General features: G+C 31.1%; 1 protein-coding gene across 1 annotated transcript; it reads right to left on the bottom strand.

The window, feature by feature from the left end:
* Positions 1 to 6,345: 6,345 nt before the first annotated feature.
* LOC139516617 (SPRY domain-containing protein 7-like) lies at positions 6,346 to 21,835 on the bottom strand. Its single transcript, XM_071306815.1, has 5 exons — positions 21,461 to 21,835; positions 20,480 to 20,596; positions 10,135 to 10,295; positions 9,179 to 9,281; positions 6,346 to 8,632 (listed from the first exon to the last, which is right to left on the bottom strand). The coding sequence occupies exons 1-5, from the start codon at positions 21,564 to 21,566 to the stop codon at positions 8,535 to 8,537; spliced, it is 585 nt and encodes a 194-aa protein (XP_071162916.1). The 5' UTR covers positions 21,567 to 21,835; the 3' UTR covers positions 6,346 to 8,534.
* Positions 21,836 to 21,841: the final 6 nt, after the last annotated feature.

Below are 21,841 nucleotides of genomic sequence, written 5' to 3'. Positions count from 1 at the left end.
AACAACCTACCTATTGAATTTATTGTGAACTTGTTCTCGTCCTGAATATGCATGAAATATTTGCCACTGGACGTTAAGCAACCAACAATCAATCAATCAATCAATCAATCAAACTAATTGCAACAGAAAATGTTTAAGTTCTAATCCATAGCATTATGTCCTTTATATACACAGAAAAAAGTCCCATAAAATCTAACTTCAGGAAAACTCAAAATCAGCATTTTTAATTTCCTATGGAAATTAACATTGGAAGGGGAGATAACTCTTGCAAAAATGAGTCTTTTTCAGTCAGTTTTTGGTTGTTTTTCTTGAAATTTATGTAAAGTATGATACTTTGATGGGGTTATAAGTTTGTATTTGACCAAATTATATAATCTCCTGCTCATGAAATGTACAAAATTGAAGTGTTATGGGTAGTTTTATTTTTTTCATGCATTTTTCATTAAAGAAATTTCAAATTTGAAGCTTTGTCAGCATTTTGAAAAAATAATGTGAAAATTCGGTATTGTTTATATCTGTATATTATATTTTATCAGCAACTTACTTATCTAAAGAAACTTTAAACCACAAAAAGAAGAATACATGCTTAATTATTTTTTTTATTAAATTTGAGATTCTTCACCTTGACATGTTGAAAAATTCAATAAATGGTCAACTAATGAATTACGAAATCTAGATTATAGCTTCATAAAATATATAAAAACACCTTTAGAGTTGTTTGTTATATTCTAAAGACTGCTTAAAAATCAAGAATCAATACATTCTGAAGAATAGAAGCGGTAAAGTTATAATTTTGTATCAATTTTTATTGATATTTCTGCCTTTTTTACAAGAGTTATCTCCCTTTTCAATGCAAATTTCCATAGGAATTTTAAATGGTGATTTTTTTTAGTCTTCCTCAAGTTAGATTTTAAGGGACTTTTTCCTGTGTATATTTGGGGTAAAATGCTAAAGAGTAAAACTTTAAAATCTTCTGTTGCAATTACTTTCAGGTTAGGGCCAAATTTATGCTAGTTTGACTGGACTATGTCGTTCATATGTATTACTGTTGGTAAGATACTCCTTCATCTATTCAGACTGTTGTTTGATGATCTTTGATTGGTTCGGCTATGTTTTTTTATTGAATTTTGCTTTTTCCTCGGACTGAGATTTCTTCCATTCTGATGTCGATTGGTGGCATATTGGCCTCTACTTCTACTGCTTTCTACCTGTTGTTCCTGGTAATCCAAGGCAAACTGATAATTATTTTCTTTGTATAGCTCAAGTTTCCTTTTTTTTCATATTCTTCATTGATGTTATCTGCCAAACTGGGTACGCATATTTAATGACTTCAATGATAGATCTTACCATGCTGTTTTAGATTTGAAGTAGTTTTGTTCTTGAGATTTTAAACATTTAACGCATTGTTTGTTCTCTTCTGTACTGTTTCCGTGTACATGTCAAATTTGACCTTTTCATCCAACAATACGCCAAGTAGTATGGGTGTGGGACTGTATTTAAAGTTGAACGAATTGACAGTCAGAGTTTTTTTTTGTGTTATATCTATATCTTCTTTAGAGAATTGACATACTTAACATTTTCCCATGTTGACATTGATACTCGAGTCTCCATTGTTCAGTCCATTTTGAGACCGTGTAAACGTCTCTTGATAATTTTTCTTTTAGTCCTTTGACGTCTTGTCCCTTGTGCCATCATCAGCAAATTTGTAGTTTTGTCCTGTACAGTTTTGTCTGCTATAGAAATGTTGAAGAGGGTAGTTGACAGAACTGTACCTTGTAGTGGCCAATTTCTCTCTCAAATTGATTACCAAAGAAATGATTTAACATGCATCCGGATGTTCTAGAAGTAAAGGAAGCTATTCATTCATATCCAGATTTTTCCTTTTATATCTAATTTATGCATTTGCACCATCAATCCCTCAAACCCTATTGAATCAAATGCCTTTTCAAAATCTACTAGCCAAGCCAAAACCGATTCAATCCTTTTCAGAGCATTAACGATTGTTTGAACCAGTCTAAGAAAGGCATTTGTTATGTTATTTTTTCTGAACCCTCTTGGTCATTCAGTCTGTGCCATTCATTATATGCAACTATTCTTTCTAATATTACTCTGACCATTTATTTGCGTTATACGAAGTCATATAATGCATGTGAGACTATATTTGGTTTGTAGGAACATTGTTAGTGCTTGAGTCGATTTTATTGTTGTATTCTGTATATAATAAAAAGCAACCAATGGGGATATTTCAATGTTTAACACTTTATAAATGTAATGCGTACGGATCGCTGATTTTATGTTCCTTCACCAATAACAGGTTGTAATCATAGGATGACAGTGGCGGATCCAGAACTTTTCCAACAAAAGGTGGCAGCACCCCCGGGCTATGGATGACGATGACCATAGAGTGAAATTCAAAACAGTGTGGCTGTGGCCATTGATTGACACATTAAATTCATCCATTGACTGGGACAATTTACGTGAACGTTTGTCTGTAACGACCACTGTTCACGACGTACCTACGATAGACATTTAAACTGTGGGGTCACCAAAGGTTTCTTAACGCCTTTAATTATAAAATAATTCGAAAAATTAATCAGGAATAACCTCGATGTTTTGATTAATATAATTGATATAAATCAAAACATCCTGTTATTTCTGATTAATTTTTCGAATTACTTTATTAAGGTGCTGAGAACCTTTGGTGACCCCATAGTTTAAGTGTCTTTAAAAAGTACATGTGAGCAGTGGTCGTTACATACAAACGTTCACCTAAACTGCCCCAGTCAATGGATGAATTTAATGTGTCAATCAATGGCCACAGCCACACTGTTTTGAATTTCATTCTATTTGGTATATCTAATAAAGAAGGAACCCCGAACATAATTGTTGGCCAAGAATGTTTAAGAAACAGCGTGAGTGGCTGAGCTCTACTGATGACGTAAAAATTCGGCCTAATCCAGATCAATCCAAGATATAAGGTCATATTTGCCTAAATAAGTTAAAACCTTTGTATCTTTCTGATAAATTCTACATTCAAACCCGAATATTTTAGGAATATTTGTAGTACCGAATCACTGACTACTGAGCTATTGACAAAATGAGTATTGATATCATCGTAGGACTGATAGTCCACCAAGACTTTATAAATTTCATGCGTTTTGTATCGTTTGAATTTTTTAAGTGTAAATACGGAAAATGACCGTTTTCTTTCCGGTAAGTCGTTCATGTTTTAAAATAACGTCATTTTTTTTAGAACTACAACCACGTGTGGACATTTGATTTCACAAAAAGAAAATCAGTGTTTCAAGCATAGGTAACAGTTCAATTGAACGTCTCGTAATTACAAGAGTGCAGGCTAGAATGAAAAATGTTGACCTGCATTTTTTATTTGTTCTAACAGACTGAGAGATATATGATCATATATAAATTACAATACTATTATCGGTCTCTGGTTGTTATCTCTCCTGTCCTTTTTCGTTCCCCCCCCCTCCCCCCACTCTATTCGGTCCTGCCTTTTATTAGTTTATTCTGACTTTTTATTCAAAATAAATAATCATCCTGCCTTTATTTTTTTGCAAAGTGTGACTGTCTCATCCTGCCTTTTTATTAACTTGAAACTCCCGTCTTGCCTTATTCAAATTTCATCCTAGCGTCCCCCTTTTTAAATCAAATGACAGCTGCCTTAGAACACTTCAAATCACATGTGAGCTTCCTCATAGGTTTCTTTTTATTAATATGTGATCACTTGTCTGTTTTTTATAGCTATTATTTGATTAAAATATGGAATTATTCCAGCTAAGACACAGTACAGGGTAGACCAATAATCTGTCTCTTGTGTGGCTTTTTTGTGTCCACATGGAGTGGACACAAAAAAAAAAATGAAATGACAAATGTAGCCACACTAGAGACAGATTATTCGGTCTAAGTACAGGGGGTCTCCACCTGGGATATTGGACCAATTCCAGCGGCCTATCTATGTATATTTTCATATACGGTAGGAAGAGACTCCATCCCTGTTATTCTTATTTTATACAATAATATTAAATAAAAATCCTAATCATTGTCTAGAATGTTTTGAACGTACAGTTTGCAATGTAAAACGTAAAAACAAGAGAAAATGTTTTTTATATGTATTACAGCATATACTGGTATACATATTTCTTTTTATTGTTCTCAACTAGCATATAATCAACAATAATTTGTACATTTTTGAATATAACGAATAAAAATACTTTAATACCACTGTATACAACCTTCTGAAAAAGTCTCGTCACAGCACAATTCATCATCCAAGTACCTGTAATTTCTAACAATGGCCATGAACTTTTTCAACAGTAGAGAATTTAATAATTTCTATTTTAGTTTTATGTTTTACTTGTGTGACATATTACTAGACACATATAATTCACATGTAATGCCAATGGGTGCTTGAAGTTGAAATGTTTCCAGTTTGCCAAAGAAAAAATAATTTAAAAATAACTCTAACACAAACAATCATTACTATTGGCCATTTCAAATGCATTATATGTATAATATGTGTGTTAGGTCTGATTTGCAAGTAGAAAATTGCTTATGCAAAAAGTTTTCACATGTAAACTCAAGTAAATTGTATACATTTTGTTACTAAATGAGATATTTTAGTTATGATGAGAAGTTACCATTATTACATTGCATGTATTTAAAAATAAAATATGCAAGAAAAAAGAATTTGTGGCCTAAATTACTGAGTACCAGTTCATGATGTATTTAAAAATAAATTTATACAATAAGACTTAATTGTATTTAACTCATTACTGGTACACATTGGATACTTTCCTTCTTATAGTACAATATGTTAATAATAAAATATTTCTGTTCTTAACCTGCAATCAAAATTTTCAACAATTTTAAATTATTCATCAGACTCAATTTAAATAAATAAATAAAATTGAGAATGGGAAATAGGGAATGTTTCAAAGAGACTACAGCCTGATCAAAGAGCAGAAAAAAGCCCAAGGCCACTAATGGGTCTTCAAGTATTCATGAATTGATGCAACAAGAAAATGAGCTCAGTCTTATTAATTTTCCTAGACAATTTTGAAGAATGGTGATTATTTTTTATCAATGGGCTTATATAGAATCAAACATAACCTATAAGGCTTGATTTAACACAATAATGTAGTTTTGGATGTAACATGTCTGATTGGCTGAAAGTGTTTTGTCTATCAGCTCATAGACATAATTTTGTCATGTGACCTTAGTGTCATCAAGGTTTTTATCATGATTTACAAATTTTTGGAATTAACCCTTTCCTCCATAATGACGCCTTTTGACGCCACCCCCTTTACTCCATAATGACGCCTTTTGACGCCTGTGTAGTACCTCAGTTGAAACACTTCGACTACAAAGTGTCTGCAGTTGACTTAATAAAGTTTGTATCCAATATGAAAAGGAATATCATAGGAATATCTGACTTAAATTTATTTGATGAAATAGTTGTTTTTCACAATGCTTTAATACTTCAAATTTTAAGTTCAGCATTTTATCAAAAAAATCCTATGCGAATCAAGTATGCAAAAAAAAAAAAATTCAATGGAGGAAAGAGTTAAATTAAAAGGAATGACTTATAATTTTTCTGTCTTTTGGAAATAACCTTAAAATTGTGGTGCACAGTTACTAAAAACCTGCTACACAAGATATGCTGTGTGCACATTTTTTTTTATGTTATTTCTTCATAGAAAAAACATTTAGTTATTCTTTGAATAATATTCATTTTAAATACTAATGCTAACAAGTTATTTACATTATGAAAGAAATTTGATTCATAATAATTTTCTAATCACTGATAGTAAATTCTTGGGAAGCTTATTTACAACATACTGTGTCAATTTTTTCAGAGATCTCTTTGTTAGTGCAATCATGTGATAAAACATGTTAGGTAGCATATGTATTGTGCAAACAATGTACATGTATTGACAATAATTTGTCAATTTCAGCAGGACATATAAATACATGAAAGATAATGATGTAATGATGAAAGGAGGAATAATCTTGGGGTTTGACCTCCCCATATTGAAAATAAAATAACATTTGGAGTCTCCAATTGATGACATTACTTATTATGATGAATCTCAATTTAAACACTAGACTAGATTTTCTCCTGCACCTTTCATAACCAAACAAAACTATCTATGATATCTTTAATGCACTTTTTAAACAATTTTGAAAATAATGTCAGTTTATTTTACAGAAAATTTAAACCACAAATGGAACTTATTTTTGTAATTAATTAGCCGTACCTTTAACACATCAATTTCAAAGCACAATAATCAATGTCATGGTATTATGCCATTCTTTTTCAATAGTATACATAAACTGCAGTAATTTGCAATCTTTTTTCTTATATTTTACAAAATTATTTTATAGCTAGGAATCTTTTATCTTTTTATACATATGTATGCCAAAAATTATGCATGTATAACAAAAGGTGAAATTTTTAAAAATATAATATAGTATTTATGAGCTATACTTAATTGATTGTTTATATTTGAGTCAGGTGGTACAGAACACTGAAGGGAGATAACTCTGTAAAAATCAGCTGTAAGTTTAAATCACATTCTGTTGTTACAGATACATAACGCTTCTCAATGATGGAAATTTGTGTTTGTTAAGCAGCTATACATCCAATCAAATTTTTACATAAAGAGTGTGGTTCCTTGTTTTTTTTTTAAATATAATATATATAACTTTTTTGGTCAAAGGGTAAAAGTAAATATTTTGTGAAAATTTTTTGAAAATTAAACAAGCCAAATTAATAACCATATATTGTAGGCTCTGCAATAGGTGGGTCTCAATGGGGTCTCAGCATGACGCAGGATTGCCGATTTTTTTGTAAGCGTGACACATGAAAGTTAAATTATTTTGCCGTGAAAACGGAAATGAGGTACAGCGGGACCCGGGAAATGGCAAAAAAATGAGAAATGCTTACGTACATAGTACAAAACAGTAAGCAGGATCCGGGATCAGAACCCCCCTAAACTTAAGTTAAAGAGCATCAATGAAAAAAAATCGTGATTGTAAAGGGGCATAACTTTAGAAAGGTTAAAGTGATGCCATCAAATTTCTAACTTGATCTGTGTTTTGTGGTAAAAAGAACGATGTTTAAGTTTTGTAACATTTGGTAGTGGCAAACTAAAGTTAGAGAATGGAAACAAATTTACAGACTGACAAGGGAAATTTTTAATGCCCCCTCCAGGGTTTCCTCTGGCGGTCGCCATTTTCACAATTTGCGAAAAAATATTAATTGTGGCGATTAAAATTTGTCATTGGCGAAAGAATTTGGCGAAAAAAATATATATCATGATTTATTTTCAGCCATCTTGTTTATTTACTTTTTTCGGGTTTTCTGACCTTATCGATCAGACAATGCTCGGAATTCACCTTGAACTCGTTAAGATTTTGACAGAAAATCAATAATCAGCTGATTGCATTCATAGCTATCGACATCAAAGGAATAATTAATAAAGGTGTTGATTGTATTTTATAACAAAATGATATGGTTATATGGCTTCTGTCACATGTCACAAACGGGATTTATTTACCATTTTGCGACGCACGTGTTTGAAGCAAAGTTTTTACGGTTCCTCTCCTTTTTTTTATGGTAGTCCAGAAAAGAAAATTGTTGTTATGACGGAAAATGTTGAAAAGCAAGAAAAGTCATCATTTAACTTTCATATAGATCATCTATTTGAGTGTTTACTTCAAAGTCGTTTCAAGCATATAGTTTTACTTATTTACGATGATCTAGAAAAGAAAACTGTCGTTATGAAGAAATCTATTCAAAAGGTTGGCATGAGAGTGACCCTTCAATTTCATGATTACACCTTACATGAGGGATCATACTAAGTGATAAGATGCATCGTTTTGTTGTAAAAACCACGTCTTATTTAAGGGGGGGGGCTGGAAAAAGGAATATTTCAAAAGGTAAATATACTTTGTTACTTGGCGAAAAAAATACTAAAGTGGCGAAAAAATATATTGTTCTGGCGAAAGAGGTGGCGAAAAAAATAATTGACCCAGGGGAAACCCTGGCCCCCTCCCATATGACGGGGACATAATAAAATATCAATTTGTTACTTTATCCAAGATCATGCTATATTTTTTTAATTTTAAAAACAATTTTTAGCAAGCAGATATGATTTTTGGAAAGGCTTATTCTAATAAAAATTAAATAAAATAGGTTATATATATTACTGTATATATATATGCTATTACACCATATCCTAACATGATTTAAATTTTAAGGGCTTGGCTTTGATGGGCTTTCATTTGTTTTGTTGTAAATATCATTAATCGATTTTATAGTAAATATCATCAATTGATTTTATGTAAATATCATCAATTTATTTTATTGTAAATATCACCAATGTATTTCGCTGTAATTTCAATAAGTGATTATAATATTTCTACCATAGCAGATATACATTTGTATTTTCGATTGCAATGTATTATGAAATAAACAAGGTCACATGGTCACAGTAAAAACATGGAGTATTTCACAACAATGACTGCTCTATCATTATGCTGTCGAAGCCGTCTGGAGGCTGATGATAAAAATGGTCAAACTGTACATCTAACACAGCACCTTCATCCACTGAAATAGATACCAAAAATACAATGAATTACAATGTTCAGTAGTTATTTTTCATTCAGAGTTTATGTAACTTTAAATTGACATAATATAAACAAAGAGTCTTCTAGATGGGGTTTACAGAATAGAGAATAAAAGGCCAAATAGGCAATACTATAGAAAAATGGGCATTTGTTTTTTAACAAAATACCAGGGGCTGATCCAGTCATTTTAAAAGGGAGGGGGGTCCCAACCTAGGATAAAGGGGATGGGGGGTGTTCCAACCACATGTCCATATTCAAATGCATTGATCGTCCCAAAAAATGGGGACCCCCTTGGATCTGCCAATGAAAACTGTCAGAAAGTACAGAATAAGAGAATAATTAGGTGCTTAAATATGAAAAAAAGAGAATAACGAGTAAAATAATAAAGAAAAGAGACAATTTGTATAAAATTTAATGAATTCAGAATGGAAGTACACCTTCCTGACTCTCAAAAGAAAATTTTATTTTATTTAGACATAATTTGTTAAAAACATTCTGCTTGATAATGGATATCATTAATACCTACCATAGAACACAGGAAAAACAGTTCCCTTCATTCCTGAGAAGGGACAATTCAAAGGCTGGCCATTCAAGTAAAAGTTTAAATGAACATGGTCATATGTTATCCCCTGGAAAGAAAATTAATTATTTTATACAACATCTCATAGACATTTTACACAAAAATTGTTCTTCACAAAATATACATTTAATTAAGATTTTTGTCAAAATTACATTTTCTTAGTAATACTAATAAATACTATATGGAAACTTTGTTTGTGGATTCAACATTTTTGTAATGGTAAGAATGCTGACCAAATATAAAGTCCTGGTGATTCTATTAGTTTACGTTTTCAAGACAAGTAAGACAACAATTACATGATGGACAAATACACAAATAGACAGACTTTTTGCAATATACTGTAAACCAACTTATTTTCGTGGATATTTTTTTTCACATTTTACCCTTTCTTCACCACTTCCTAGCTATTTAATTTTGCGATTTTCCGATTGACTTGATGAAGTTCCAAAAGAAATATCCAAGTTTTCCATATTCACGACGATTTAAATTCGTGTTATTGTTTTACTCAAAAGTCGCGAAAAATAAATCCCTAGCGAAAATAAATCGCTCGCGAAAAGAAGTTGGTTTACAGTAACCCTTTAAATACTCCTACAGTCTGTGCTTAAAACTTGTGCATCTACTAGTTTGGAAACTAAATATTAAAACATGTCCCTAAATGTATATATAAAATTTTGAAAATTTTCACTAATCCGAATCAATATTTACTAGTTTGGGGCATCATGATAGTGGCTAACTGTACAGACTGCTGCTAGAGTGGTTGTTTAATTATAAAATCATGTCTTTTCGTTTTGCTATTTTTTGGTCCAATCAGTTTGTTGCAAATTCACCTGACCTCACTCTCTAATACCTTTTTGGGCCAAAATCTGATTACTTATATGTCAAAAGTGAATATATATTATTACCAAAATGTCTCCTTCATTTAAGCTCTGACTCATAGTTCCTTTTTGTTCTTTGTTGTGGTACATAACAGCATCATGATTGACAACCCATGAATCACTATCTTGTCCTAGCGGTACTGCATTGACATTACATCTCTTTGTGGCAAGACCAACTCCCCATACACCTAAATTAATATAAAATAGCATAATTATCACTACGAGCTGTGAGGACTACTTGTAATATAATGAATAGCTTCAGATTTCATACTCTTGTGATGATTTTACTGAAGTGCATTCAGGCAATTTGATGTCTAAAATTGAAAAATAAGTTTTAGTTCCTTTACCATTATCTGTTTCATAGATTAAAAATATTTAAGAGTATGAATAACTACTTTTTGAGTAGAATGGTTTTCTTGCAATGAGTTTTTGTTTAATTTGAAGGCTATTTTTTCGAAGAAAAAAAAATTAAGATAATTTAAGAAAAAAAAGAATATTTCTCAATTAAATCTGTAAATTTTCTGATTATGATCAATTATGTCTTATTTCTGATTGCTATATTTTGACTGAGTTTGGATATGAACAGTGGGTGATGCATGCATGTATTGCAAATAATCTCATCAAAAACTTTGTATTTATGCCAGAGGCAAGTTTGTCTACAAGAGAGACATGGAGTTTCTTGCTACATTGAAGACCCATTGGTGGCCTTCGGCTGTTGTTTGTTCTATGGTCGGGTTGTTGTCGCTTTGACACATTCCCCCATTTCCTTTCTCAATTTTATTAACTTGTTTGACGTACCCCATTTGTTTATTTTTTTACGGTCAATGTAATTTTTGTTTTTTTCATCTTGTTTTGTATCTTCAACATTTACTGTTACAGATTTAAATATACTATTCCATCACCAACTTGATCAACATTGTATAAAATAATAAAAGCAATTAGCATTATCAATAAGTAAGTCAAAGTACGACTTCAAATTGTTGTAGTTTTGGGACTGCCAGGTTAAATGCCCTTAACCATTATATTAAAACAGGCCATGGTATCAGACATTACAGTTCAGACTGCATTATAAATACATTGTATATGATATATTTAGTACTAATTTCTTCTTTTTTTTATACAGGGGTTATGGCCAATCAGCTTTCTAACAGAAAAAATGGAACAGTTGTAAAAGAAACAAACTGAAATGCAGTCTGAGTCAACTACTTGAAACATGAAGCCAACTAGCAGTCCTTAAATCAGCCTATAGACGGATACTTACTGTTTATAAAAAGGAAAAAATGGCACAAAATAACATGCTATGTCAGTCTTGTGAAAATTCTGATGTAATCAAATGGAAATGTTTCAACTGTGAACTGAGTTTATGTGATAAATGTAAAGACAGTATTCACACTAAAAGTGATACCTCAAAGGAGCATTTTATAACAGACATTAAAGAAGCAGCTGAGATGATTCACAGACTAGATCCAAGAAATGTCCTGTGTTCAAAACATAAGGAAAATTGTTTAATTTACTGTAAAATGTGTTTAATATCAGGCTGTCAGCTCTGTGCTCCTCTCCACGCCTCTCATGAAGTTGTCAAAATTGAAAAGGCCTACGAAGATCAGATTTCAAAACTTTTTCAAGTAATGGCCACCACAGACGAGGACGTTAAGTTTTTAAATGACAATAGAAAAAATATATCTGAAAAAATCCTGCCAGCTAATTTGGAGAATTACAATGAAATCAAACTCAGAATTAAAGAAAGGGAAAAGAAACTGAAAAAAATGGTCAGCAATGATGCCAAAACATTAATAAGAGAACTTGATGAAAATTATGCATTCAAAGAAAGAGAACTTTTAGATCAAAGAGATAAGATTACATCTAAAATTGATGTGATTAAACAAAGAAAGGTAAAAATATGTGAAGCTGTTCAATCCCGCTTAGCAATATCTGTTTTGAATACTATTGACAAGATTGATGTGAGCCCTTTGAATAAGAAGGAAAAGGAAATTTCTGATAATAAATTAGCATTTACATATCCACTTGAGCCGCAGAGCAGTATTAAGTTTGGATCCTTAATCAAAATTCCAACTTTACAAATATTGCAGACTTATGACCATGATGACCTTGACCTTTATGATACATCTCTTATGAAATCTCTACCAGATGGAACAATTATTATAAAAGAGGATTGTACATTAAGATACATGAACTTTAGAGATTCTGATGTTGTCCATATTGATACGAAAATATTAGAAAATTTGCCTATTGAAGATATGACTGTATGTGATAATGGTGATATTTTGTTTACCATTTCTGAAAGATCTCCATCATCAGCAGAACGCTCAGACATTATGTGTGTTAAGGCAAATGGACAAATAGAAAAAATTACCACAATAGAGCCTCAAGTTAATTTAAGAGGCATTCATGCTACCAGCCACAATATATTTGTGGGATATGAAAGCCCAGACTCAGGATATGAAAGCCCAGACATCGAATATGAAAGCACAGATATAGGATATGAAAGCCCCAAAAAACTGGTATTATGTGTCTTGATTTTAGATTTGCAAGGAAATGTTATTGTAACTTTGAAAGAACCAGGAGTAAAAAGAGAAATTAAAATAGATGAAGAACCTTATTATGATGAGGATGATATTCCATGGAAACTTACTACAAATATCAATGGAGATATACTCATAATAAGTGGGGATATCGAGAGTCAGGAAGGAAAGGTTGTTGCCCTTGATCGCACGGGACAGTTTAAATGGGTATATTTTGGAGTGGAATCTTTTTTCTTTGCACCTTCTCACATTGAAACAACTTCAAATGGTTTAATTCTGGTGCTGAATTGGTCATTTGATGATGACAGTATTCATGTCATTTCATTGGAAGGAGAGTTTCTTACCGAGTTTGGTTTAGAAGAAGGTATAAATAACCCACGCTGTCTACACATTGACCAAAACAATCAATTATATATTGCCTGTTGCAAAGATGACAGACTGGTGATAAAACTTTGCTTGCTAAACTCTCTAATTTAAGAATAATTTGCAACCATAATTTCTTAATGCATACAATGTATCAATACAATGAGAAATAGCCTTTCTCTTTATAGTTATATTATTTTTTACATGGTGTGTTAGGGACCTATAAATACGATATATGTGGGGTCAGTAAATTCCATATTGAGTGAGAACAAAGCTGGAATCCCCATATGGTATTTTCTGACCCAATATATATCGTATTAGGTCACTAGCACACTGCGTAACAAATTTATCTTACGAACCATCTTCACATGTGGTATTTTGACTAGTGGCCTATCAAAGTGATGAAGTCTTCAATTGATACTTTGTATTACAATCCTACTTCCTTTTGTCTATACAGAAAATAAATGACAACAATAACAACTTTATAGCTTTAAATTTGTTTTATGAATTTATCTCAATCGTTCATTACAAGTATCAAAATCTTCGTCTGTTGAATCTTTTCAGATTTCTTTTTATGATTTGAAAGGGAAGTAACTCTGGAATGCCAACAGTAACAACTTGTTAACTTTAATTTTGTTTTATGGCCTAATTTCAACCTTTCACCATTAATTTCTTTGTCTGTTGAATCCTTTCAGATTATTCCTCAACACCATGTTGTTTTTATAGTTTGTTTTTTTTGGTTTTTTTTAAAGGGAAGTAACTCCTTACTAACCCTATATGGTTGGTCACCCTATATGTTACTAGCTTGGTCCCCTCTGTAAAAAACAAGTATGCCTTCGGAATATACAAATATTAACAAGAATTTCAATAACGGCCGGGAAACAGACTATTTGGTAACTAACCATGTATTTTTTAGGAAACCCTATATCAAATATGCATAGTCACCATGTGTAGCCCATTAAACAATCATGTCTATAAGAGGTTAGATAAATATTTATATATATAATGACTGCTTGAGCCAGAAATACAAATTATCTATAGTCTTGTATGCAGACTTTTAAAAAAATCAAATATACTGGTACATGCCAATACAATTTAATCAATCCACACATAATGGACATGTATAAGCATGACAAACAAAGAATCCACAGAAAGCTTCTCATAATGAATTGATTGTGTTTTTCCTTTTCCTTGTGAATTCTTCTTGTCTAATCAAGTGCAATAAATGAAAAAAACTGAGATGACTCTTGGAGGAAAAGATTTGTTTTAAATTAAAAAAAAGTTGTTTTGTATTATAAATTGTGTTTTTTGATGATTTTTGTTTGTTGTTCATGTTCAATAAAATCTCAGAAAATGATTTGTTTAGATAGATTTATTTACTTCAATATATATCATGTATATTTAACAAGATGTAATCAAGTGAAATGTGTTTCAAATAAGTTGAAGATTTTTCATTTTAGTTCAATCTGTTTTTTAATTTCTCAAACTATAGTTGTTTTACTGCATTTATTTTACAAATCCAAAGTTGCAAAGCTTGTTTGGTGTTTTTCAAAGTAAAAAGAAATTAAATTCATACAAAAATACATAAATGTGATATGAATGCAAATTTGCCTGATGATCATATGTTAAACTATCTATTTCAGTAACCTGTATAAACCAATAATTTTACTGCATCGTAGTTATAAATCCCTTGTATCATGGAAGTATTATATATCATGTTCAAACTAAAAAGAAGTGAAATTTATTTAAAAATACAGGGATGTGGTATAATTGCAGATGAGACAACTATCACCTGAGTCCAAATGGTGCAGATATAAGCAACTTAATTTAATGTGCTGTGATTAATAGAATTGAGAATAAAAATGGGAAATGTATCAAAGAGATAGCAACTTGACCATAAAGCAGATAACAGTCCATTTAAGAGGGCTAAAAAACTCTTCTCTATCCTGAGACAGTTGTGTAACCAGCTCAACATAAGATCAAACTAGTAAAAACAGTATGAAATGGCTTTCTTGTTGATATGAAAGACAAAAAAGAATCTAACAAAAACTTTAAAGACGCAAAGTACCAATCTATAAAGAGTTCTCACAGTAACTGAAAGCTAGTTCAAAGCCAATAACAACAAAAAAAGAAATCAGTTTCTCTCTGACTAAAGTACATCCAACAGATTTAGTGTACAGACTATAAACCCACTCTGGGGAAACTTCTTTTATTGTTCAATTTATTCTCACTTAAGTATGCATGAACAAATTGCCAGTGGACATTATGTGAAAAACTGAGTCAAGTATAAATCACGAACTCAATTTGCAAAATGTTTAAAAGATGGCATTTGTCTTCTTGTTTTGTGGAGGTTGAAAACTCATAACTCAAGAAAGGAATAATAAACACAACAGTAAATAAAATTGAGAATGGAAATGGGGAAGGTGTCAAAGAGACAACAACCCAACCATAGAGCAGTTAAGGGTCGAAAGTCACCAATATGTAAAATTATAATATAATTATCAAACAAAGATTTTGACAGTTGGAGAGTAGGACCTTAGATAGTCAATAATTGCTATCTTCTACACACAATAATGGGCGACATTAATTAACATGAATAATATGGCTGCCATTATGACTACTGAATGTTACTTTTGCAGAGAAAAATAATTTTGTTTTCAAAATATTACTTTCTGTTATGGAAATTTTTTTAAGTCTAGTGTAATAGATGTGCCTTGATATGCCTAGGTTAATTCCCCTTAATTTGGACAAATTAATTATTTAGTATTTAAATGTTTATTTTAAGTTAAATTTGATTTAAATATAGTAGGATAAAAGTAAAGAATGTTAATTTAACTGTTTTAGTATTTAACTTTTGATGTTTTTATAATGTTTTAAGAATATTCATTTATTTAACTTTTCTTCAGTACCTTTTATGTTAAAGTTAGCCTGTTTAATGAAAAGTTTAGGATATCATTTGATATTCAGTCGGAGTCGGCCTTGCACAGGCCTCCAAATACTCGCCGGAACTAATATTAGTACTAATCGAGTCTAGAGTTAGCCACCACTTCGGTGCAGTTCGCCAGAGTTAGTCACCCCTTTTTGGTGCAATTTTACTACTTTTAAACACAACGCAAAGCAATTTTACTTTATTTTACTTAAAAGACTAACTCTGGGAACACTCTAGTTTTCATTTTACATTTGAAATTACTTTATTTTTGAACTTCATTTAAGAAAGTTTTCTGACTCCTGTTTTATCCGACTTTGTTTAAATTCATGCAATTATTGTACATTTGTGAATAAAATATAGTTTTCATTTGATTAATTGTTTGTTGTTCAGCCATAATCTGATATCAGGTATTCCGATGGTCGAATAGGGGCGAAGTACTGGCCACTACACGTCCCGGGAGGTGTCGTCACCGACCCCCTCCGTTACAAATGGTGCCGTGACCAGGATACCTGATCCCTCAGTTTTGGTTTGAATATTTTTATTACATTTATTTTTGATTTTGTTCAATTTTTGATTTTCAAAATGATGAAGTTTGAACAGAAACCTTGTACTTTTGACGGTGTTAGTGCCGATGTACAAGATTATTTTATTCAATTTGAAGCAGTTTGTCTTTGGAATAACTGGAATTTATCTGAAATGGCTCTTCAGTTAGTAATAAACTTAAGAGAAGAAGCACGAACTATTTTACGTCTTCTTACTCCAACTCAGTTGCTAAGCTATGATTTTTTGAAAAGTTTACTTTTGCAACGCTTTAATCCTAAGGAAAGGATAGCTTTTTATAAATTTCAACTGAATAATTGTACAATTTTGCCAGATGAATCTGTGTTTGATTTTGGACATAGATTCAAACTTTTATGTCATCGTGCATATCCAGATAATTTTCAAAGTATGCAAATTTATTTTATGGATCTTTTTATTGGAAAGTTAGAGAAGGAAATGGCAAAGTTTGTCCATTTTAAGCATCCTGAAACTTTTGATGATGCTATATTTTTGGCTACAGAGTTTGAATGTTTTAATTTGACAGTTGAACCTGTTGAATGTGAAATTAAGGAAAGTGAAGAAAACTGTGATTTTAGTTGTTTGAAGTCTGGTTTTGATCAAATTGTCAAAGTTCTTAAAAAGCTGGTTTATAAGAAGTTTAAAGTAAAAAAATGTTTTAATTGTTTGGTAGTTGGACATATCAGAGCTAATTGTCCCAATAAAGTTTGTAAAAGTGTCAATTCTGTTCATGTTGTTGAACCAGAAAAACCAGTTTCTACTGCAGTTCATAAGAAAGTAAAAAAATCATGCAAAGTTGTCAACAAAGTTCAAAATTTATTTTCATTTGATTTGCAAAGCTGTTTATCTGATTATTTGATTTCTAGCACGGATGAGTTTTCTTGTTTGAAGGATAAGCCAGTTAAAGTTTTCATATAGTATGTTTTTTTAGTTTTAATTTGTATATTTAGTATTTTACTTATTTTGTCACTTTATATTATTGTTTAGTAGGTATGGTTTCAAAGTTTTCATTGGATTTGTTGTTTTTCTTGGTCACGTTAATGAGCCGGTTTTGCCATCAAAACACCCTCAAAACGTTGTTTGATTTGATTGTGTTTTTCTTTAGATGTTGGTTTGTTTAGTTTGTAGCTAAGTTTCTTGTTTGAATAGGTTTATTTATGAGTTTGCTCATTTTTTTGGATTTTTAACCTTTCTGAACAAGTTTTATTGTTTTAAATTTGTTTAGTTTGGTTATGGTTTTCCTTTTGTGACTTTTATAAGTCATGGCAGAAATCTATTGAGTGGCAGAAAGTTTAAGTGTGAAGACAACCACCTGATAAAGTAAGCAGTTCTTGTTATCAAGAGCACCTTTCTTACTCTTTGTACAACGTTTGAACTTTGATCATCTTGAACCCGGAATCACATGTTATACGTGATTCCGTGAGATCTACAATGGTGGACTAAACCTGGTACAACGATAGACTTTTTAGAACCCGAAAACACACGTTTAAAGTGTTTTCGTGAGAACAACAATTGGTGGACTATACCTGGTACAACTTGGACCATGCAGATTATCCGTATTACCATTCCGTTTCCGTTTGAATCTAGAACTGTGTTTTATTGAATGCTGTATAACTGTGTCCGTTTACATTTATATTCTATGGACCGTACTTTATAATTTGTGTTTACCGACTATTCCTGGATGTTTATACTGTGTGAACTTTTCCTATGGTTGGACCGTGTGATTATTTGACATTTTTGTGACATTTATTGACATTTTTTGTGCATTGATTTATATTTTTGTTAATTATTTTGAACACATCTATTTTAAATAAATCTTTTCCCAAATATTAATTTCTTTAATATTTGTCCTAAGGGGGGAGGATTGTAATAGATGTGCCTTGATATGCCTAGGTTAATTCCCCTTAATTTGGACAGATTAATTATTTAGTATTTAAATGTTTATTTTTAGTTAAATTTGATTTAAATATAGTAGGATAAAAGTAAAGAATGTTAATTTAACTGTTTTAGTATTTAACTTTTGATGTTTTTATAATGTTTTAAGAATATTCATTTATTTAACTTTTCTTCAGTACCTTTTATGTTAAAGTTAGCCTGTTTAATGAAAAGTTTAGGATATCATTTGATATTCAGTCGGAGTCGGCCTTGCACAGGCCTCCAAATACTCGCCGGAACTAATATTAGTACTAATCGAGTCTAGAGTTAGCCACCACTTCGGTGCAGTTCGCCAGAGTTAGTCACCCCTTTTTGGTGCAATTTTACTACTTTTAAACACAACGCAAAGCAATTTTACTTTATTTTACTTAAAAGACTAACTCTGGGAACACTCTAGTTTTCATTTTACATTTGAAATTACTTTATTTTTGAACTTCATTTAAGAAAGTTTTCTGACTCCTGTTTTATCCGACTTTGTTTAAATTCATGCAATTATTGTACATTTGTGAATAAAATATAGTTTTCATTTGATTAATTGTTTGTTGTTCAGCCATAATCTGATATCAGGTATCCCGATGGTCGAATAGGGGCGAAGTACTGGCCACTACACGTCCCGGGAGGTGTCGTCACCGACCCCCTCCGTTACACTAGAAACAATATCATTTTACCTGTTTTTGTTGCCCTTTAAAAAACCTGTGTTAACTGAATCATCAAGACTTTTAGTGGTACATATATATTGTATTTTATTTCTTTCACACATGCAAATGATATATATATTATCTTCAAATGGAGTTCTGTGGACAGATTTATTTTCTTGGATTGAGAAAATCTTGCATTTTATTTGTTATTTGGTTTTGTTAATTCGTCAGTTTCTGTATACATTAATGACATTCCTACTATAGAATAAACGGAATTTGTTGAACATTTAAATTCAAGGTTCCCTTCTACTCACGAAATCCATGAACACTAACATTTACAGATAAATAGATATCCCCAAAAATCAAACCATTTCAGAATAAAAACAACTGAAATTACTAATTATTAACACTTATAAAAAACATCACATGGTTCTTAAAAAATAAAACTGTATAAAAGTTCTTACAAAAGTGAAGTGTTATCAAAGGGACATAACCAGTAAATTACTGATCTGAACCACTTTGTTAGAATGTTATAATAACAAATCAAAGTGTTGCCTTATCATTGTGTAAGCAAGAAGATATATTTATCACTTATACTCCTAAGAATGACCACTCAAATGCAAATTATTTTTCTTACATGAAATAATATGTATCAAAAAGTTGGGCTCAATTTTTTGGCTTAATTAAGAAATCAAATATATAGCAATTACTTTAATAGTCTTCATTGAAAAAGAGTAGGGGCAATAAGGCCCTTATTTGGCCCAAAAATTACTGAAAATTTTAAAGTAATCATACATATTGTTAAATTACTGAAAATTTATCTAAGGTATAAGGTACAAACAAAAACACAAAAAAAAATGACATCAACAAGTTACCATGGCAACAAATCATAACCTAATTTGCATATTTTGTTAAATTTCGTGATTTTCCTTGTTTTTTCATCAAATTTTTAAGTATATTTTAGACTGAAAAAGTATGTGCGCACCCAAGAAACAACTTTATATTTGATGAGATAATGCCAATAGTTATAATAAAGCTTTTGTTAAATTATTTTGTTGTTTCTCGGCTGCGCAGGATGTCTCCACAACAGAAATAAAGTCAGAAAACTGCATAATTTCTGTATTTTTCATGGTTTTTGTAAAAACAGTTCATATTATGACTTAATTGTGAGGTCATCAGATACAAATCTTAATGTTTTTCATTTATATTTCTTGACCCTAAGCATTTTTAAACATTATGTGCCAATTTGAAATAGTTATCAAACATTTCATTTTCTTGGGCCAAAACTAGGCCTTATATTGCCCCTACTCCTTTGTTCTTTTTTAAAAATAAGTTAAATTCTGGATAGTTTTCTGGATGTAAAAAATTATATTAATACTTGGTTTCAAAATCAATCTATGAATTACCTGTACTCTGTAGCTTTACTTCAAAGTAAGCTTTATCTTGTGCTATAGGAGCATTTGACAATGCTGCACCTGTTCCACATATTCTTTTACCACTTTTCACAATCACAACATCATTACCTGAAATGTTAAACACATGTACATTTTTACATTTAAGCATAAAAAAATAATTATCAACTAAGCATAAATTTACTAAAATAACAGAAAATTATCAAAAGTATTAATGTAACTTTGAAGGGGTTTCATTGGGGGGTTCTGATCACGGATCCTGCTTACTGTTTTGTCATATTCCCGTATCCCGCTTACACTATATATGTAAGCAATTCTCATTTTTTTATCATTTCCAGGGTACCGCAAGACCTCATTTCCCGTTTTCACGCCACAATAATTTGACTTTCACATGTCACGCTTACAAAAAATCAGCAATTTCGCATCACGCTAATAGACCCCAATGAGACCCACTTTGAATTTTGTATTATAATAAATTTAAAAACAGCTTTCGTTTTCTGAATCAAATTTTTATAGGTAGTTTCTTTAAACACATAAAACAATTTTAAGGTGACAATTGACATGAATGTATCCTTCCTTAAGATTGTTTATAGCTTGTTAAACTAATATATTTCTATATTTTTTTTATATAATTAATTTACAAAAAGATCTTTAAGATACCTATATGGTGGTTCTTATTAGGATCAAAGTCTGTTGCAGGATTCACCCATTTTTCTAATGTGTGACAGAAACAGAAACAATGTTCGGCGTAAATGTAAAATAATATATATCACAAGTGCTAGTAGTAGTATTGCAAATTATGATAGGCATGATAAGTGAGACACATGATTCTGACAAAACAATAAGCAAGTTTAGGATCAGAACCCTGAAGTAGTGCCTGAAGTGAGCACTATATATCTTATCATTGTTGATAGAATTTCCTGTGATACAAACAAAACAAAAACTAAATTATTTTCAAAAAATTTAGTGATTTACCCATGTGATTTGTGTCAAGTTGTACTGTTGGAATTTCCTTCAAGGGTATATGTCCTGAATTGCCATTTAGCATTCTTAAACAGCAAAGACATCTTGTAAGTGACATTTTACTATATTACTAATTTTGAATCAAAATATTGTTTTGATGTGGAAATCCGGAAACTAGTCTGAAGGTAAAGTTATGTTTTTAAACTGTAAAGACAAATTTGTAATCTTTAACATAAATCGTTGCCTTATATGTCAATTTTAGAGACTTGGTAACATCATTTGTTCTTATCTTATTCTAAGAAAGACATTATTTTGGATGAAATGTGTATTTTCCATGACTGCTTTATATTCGTTCCATCTCGGAAAGTGGTCTAATTTTATGTTTCCACGTAA

This window comes from Mytilus edulis, chromosome 3, assembly GCF_963676685.1.
Source record: "Mytilus edulis chromosome 3, xbMytEdul2.2, whole genome shotgun sequence".
In the NCBI taxonomy this organism is placed as follows: Eukaryota; Metazoa; Mollusca; class Bivalvia; order Mytilida; family Mytilidae; genus Mytilus; species Mytilus edulis.
Note: the sequence above shows the minus strand (reverse complement) of the source record. Positions and strands in the feature narration are given on the sequence as shown.

Bases quoted from the DNA above. Each gene is read 5' to 3' on its own strand.
- LOC139516617 (XM_071306815.1), bottom strand. From the start codon at position 21,566: ATGTCACTTACAAGATGTCTTTGCTGTTTAAGAATGCTAAATGGCAAT. The intron at 20,597-21,460 runs GTAAATCACTAA...TTAACATTTCAG, and splicing joins ACTTGACACAAATCACATGG to GTAATGATGTTGTGATTGTG. The intron at 8,633-9,178 runs GTAGGTATTAAT...TATCTATTTCAG, and splicing joins TGTTTTTCCTGTGTTCTATG to TGGATGAAGGTGCTGTGTTA.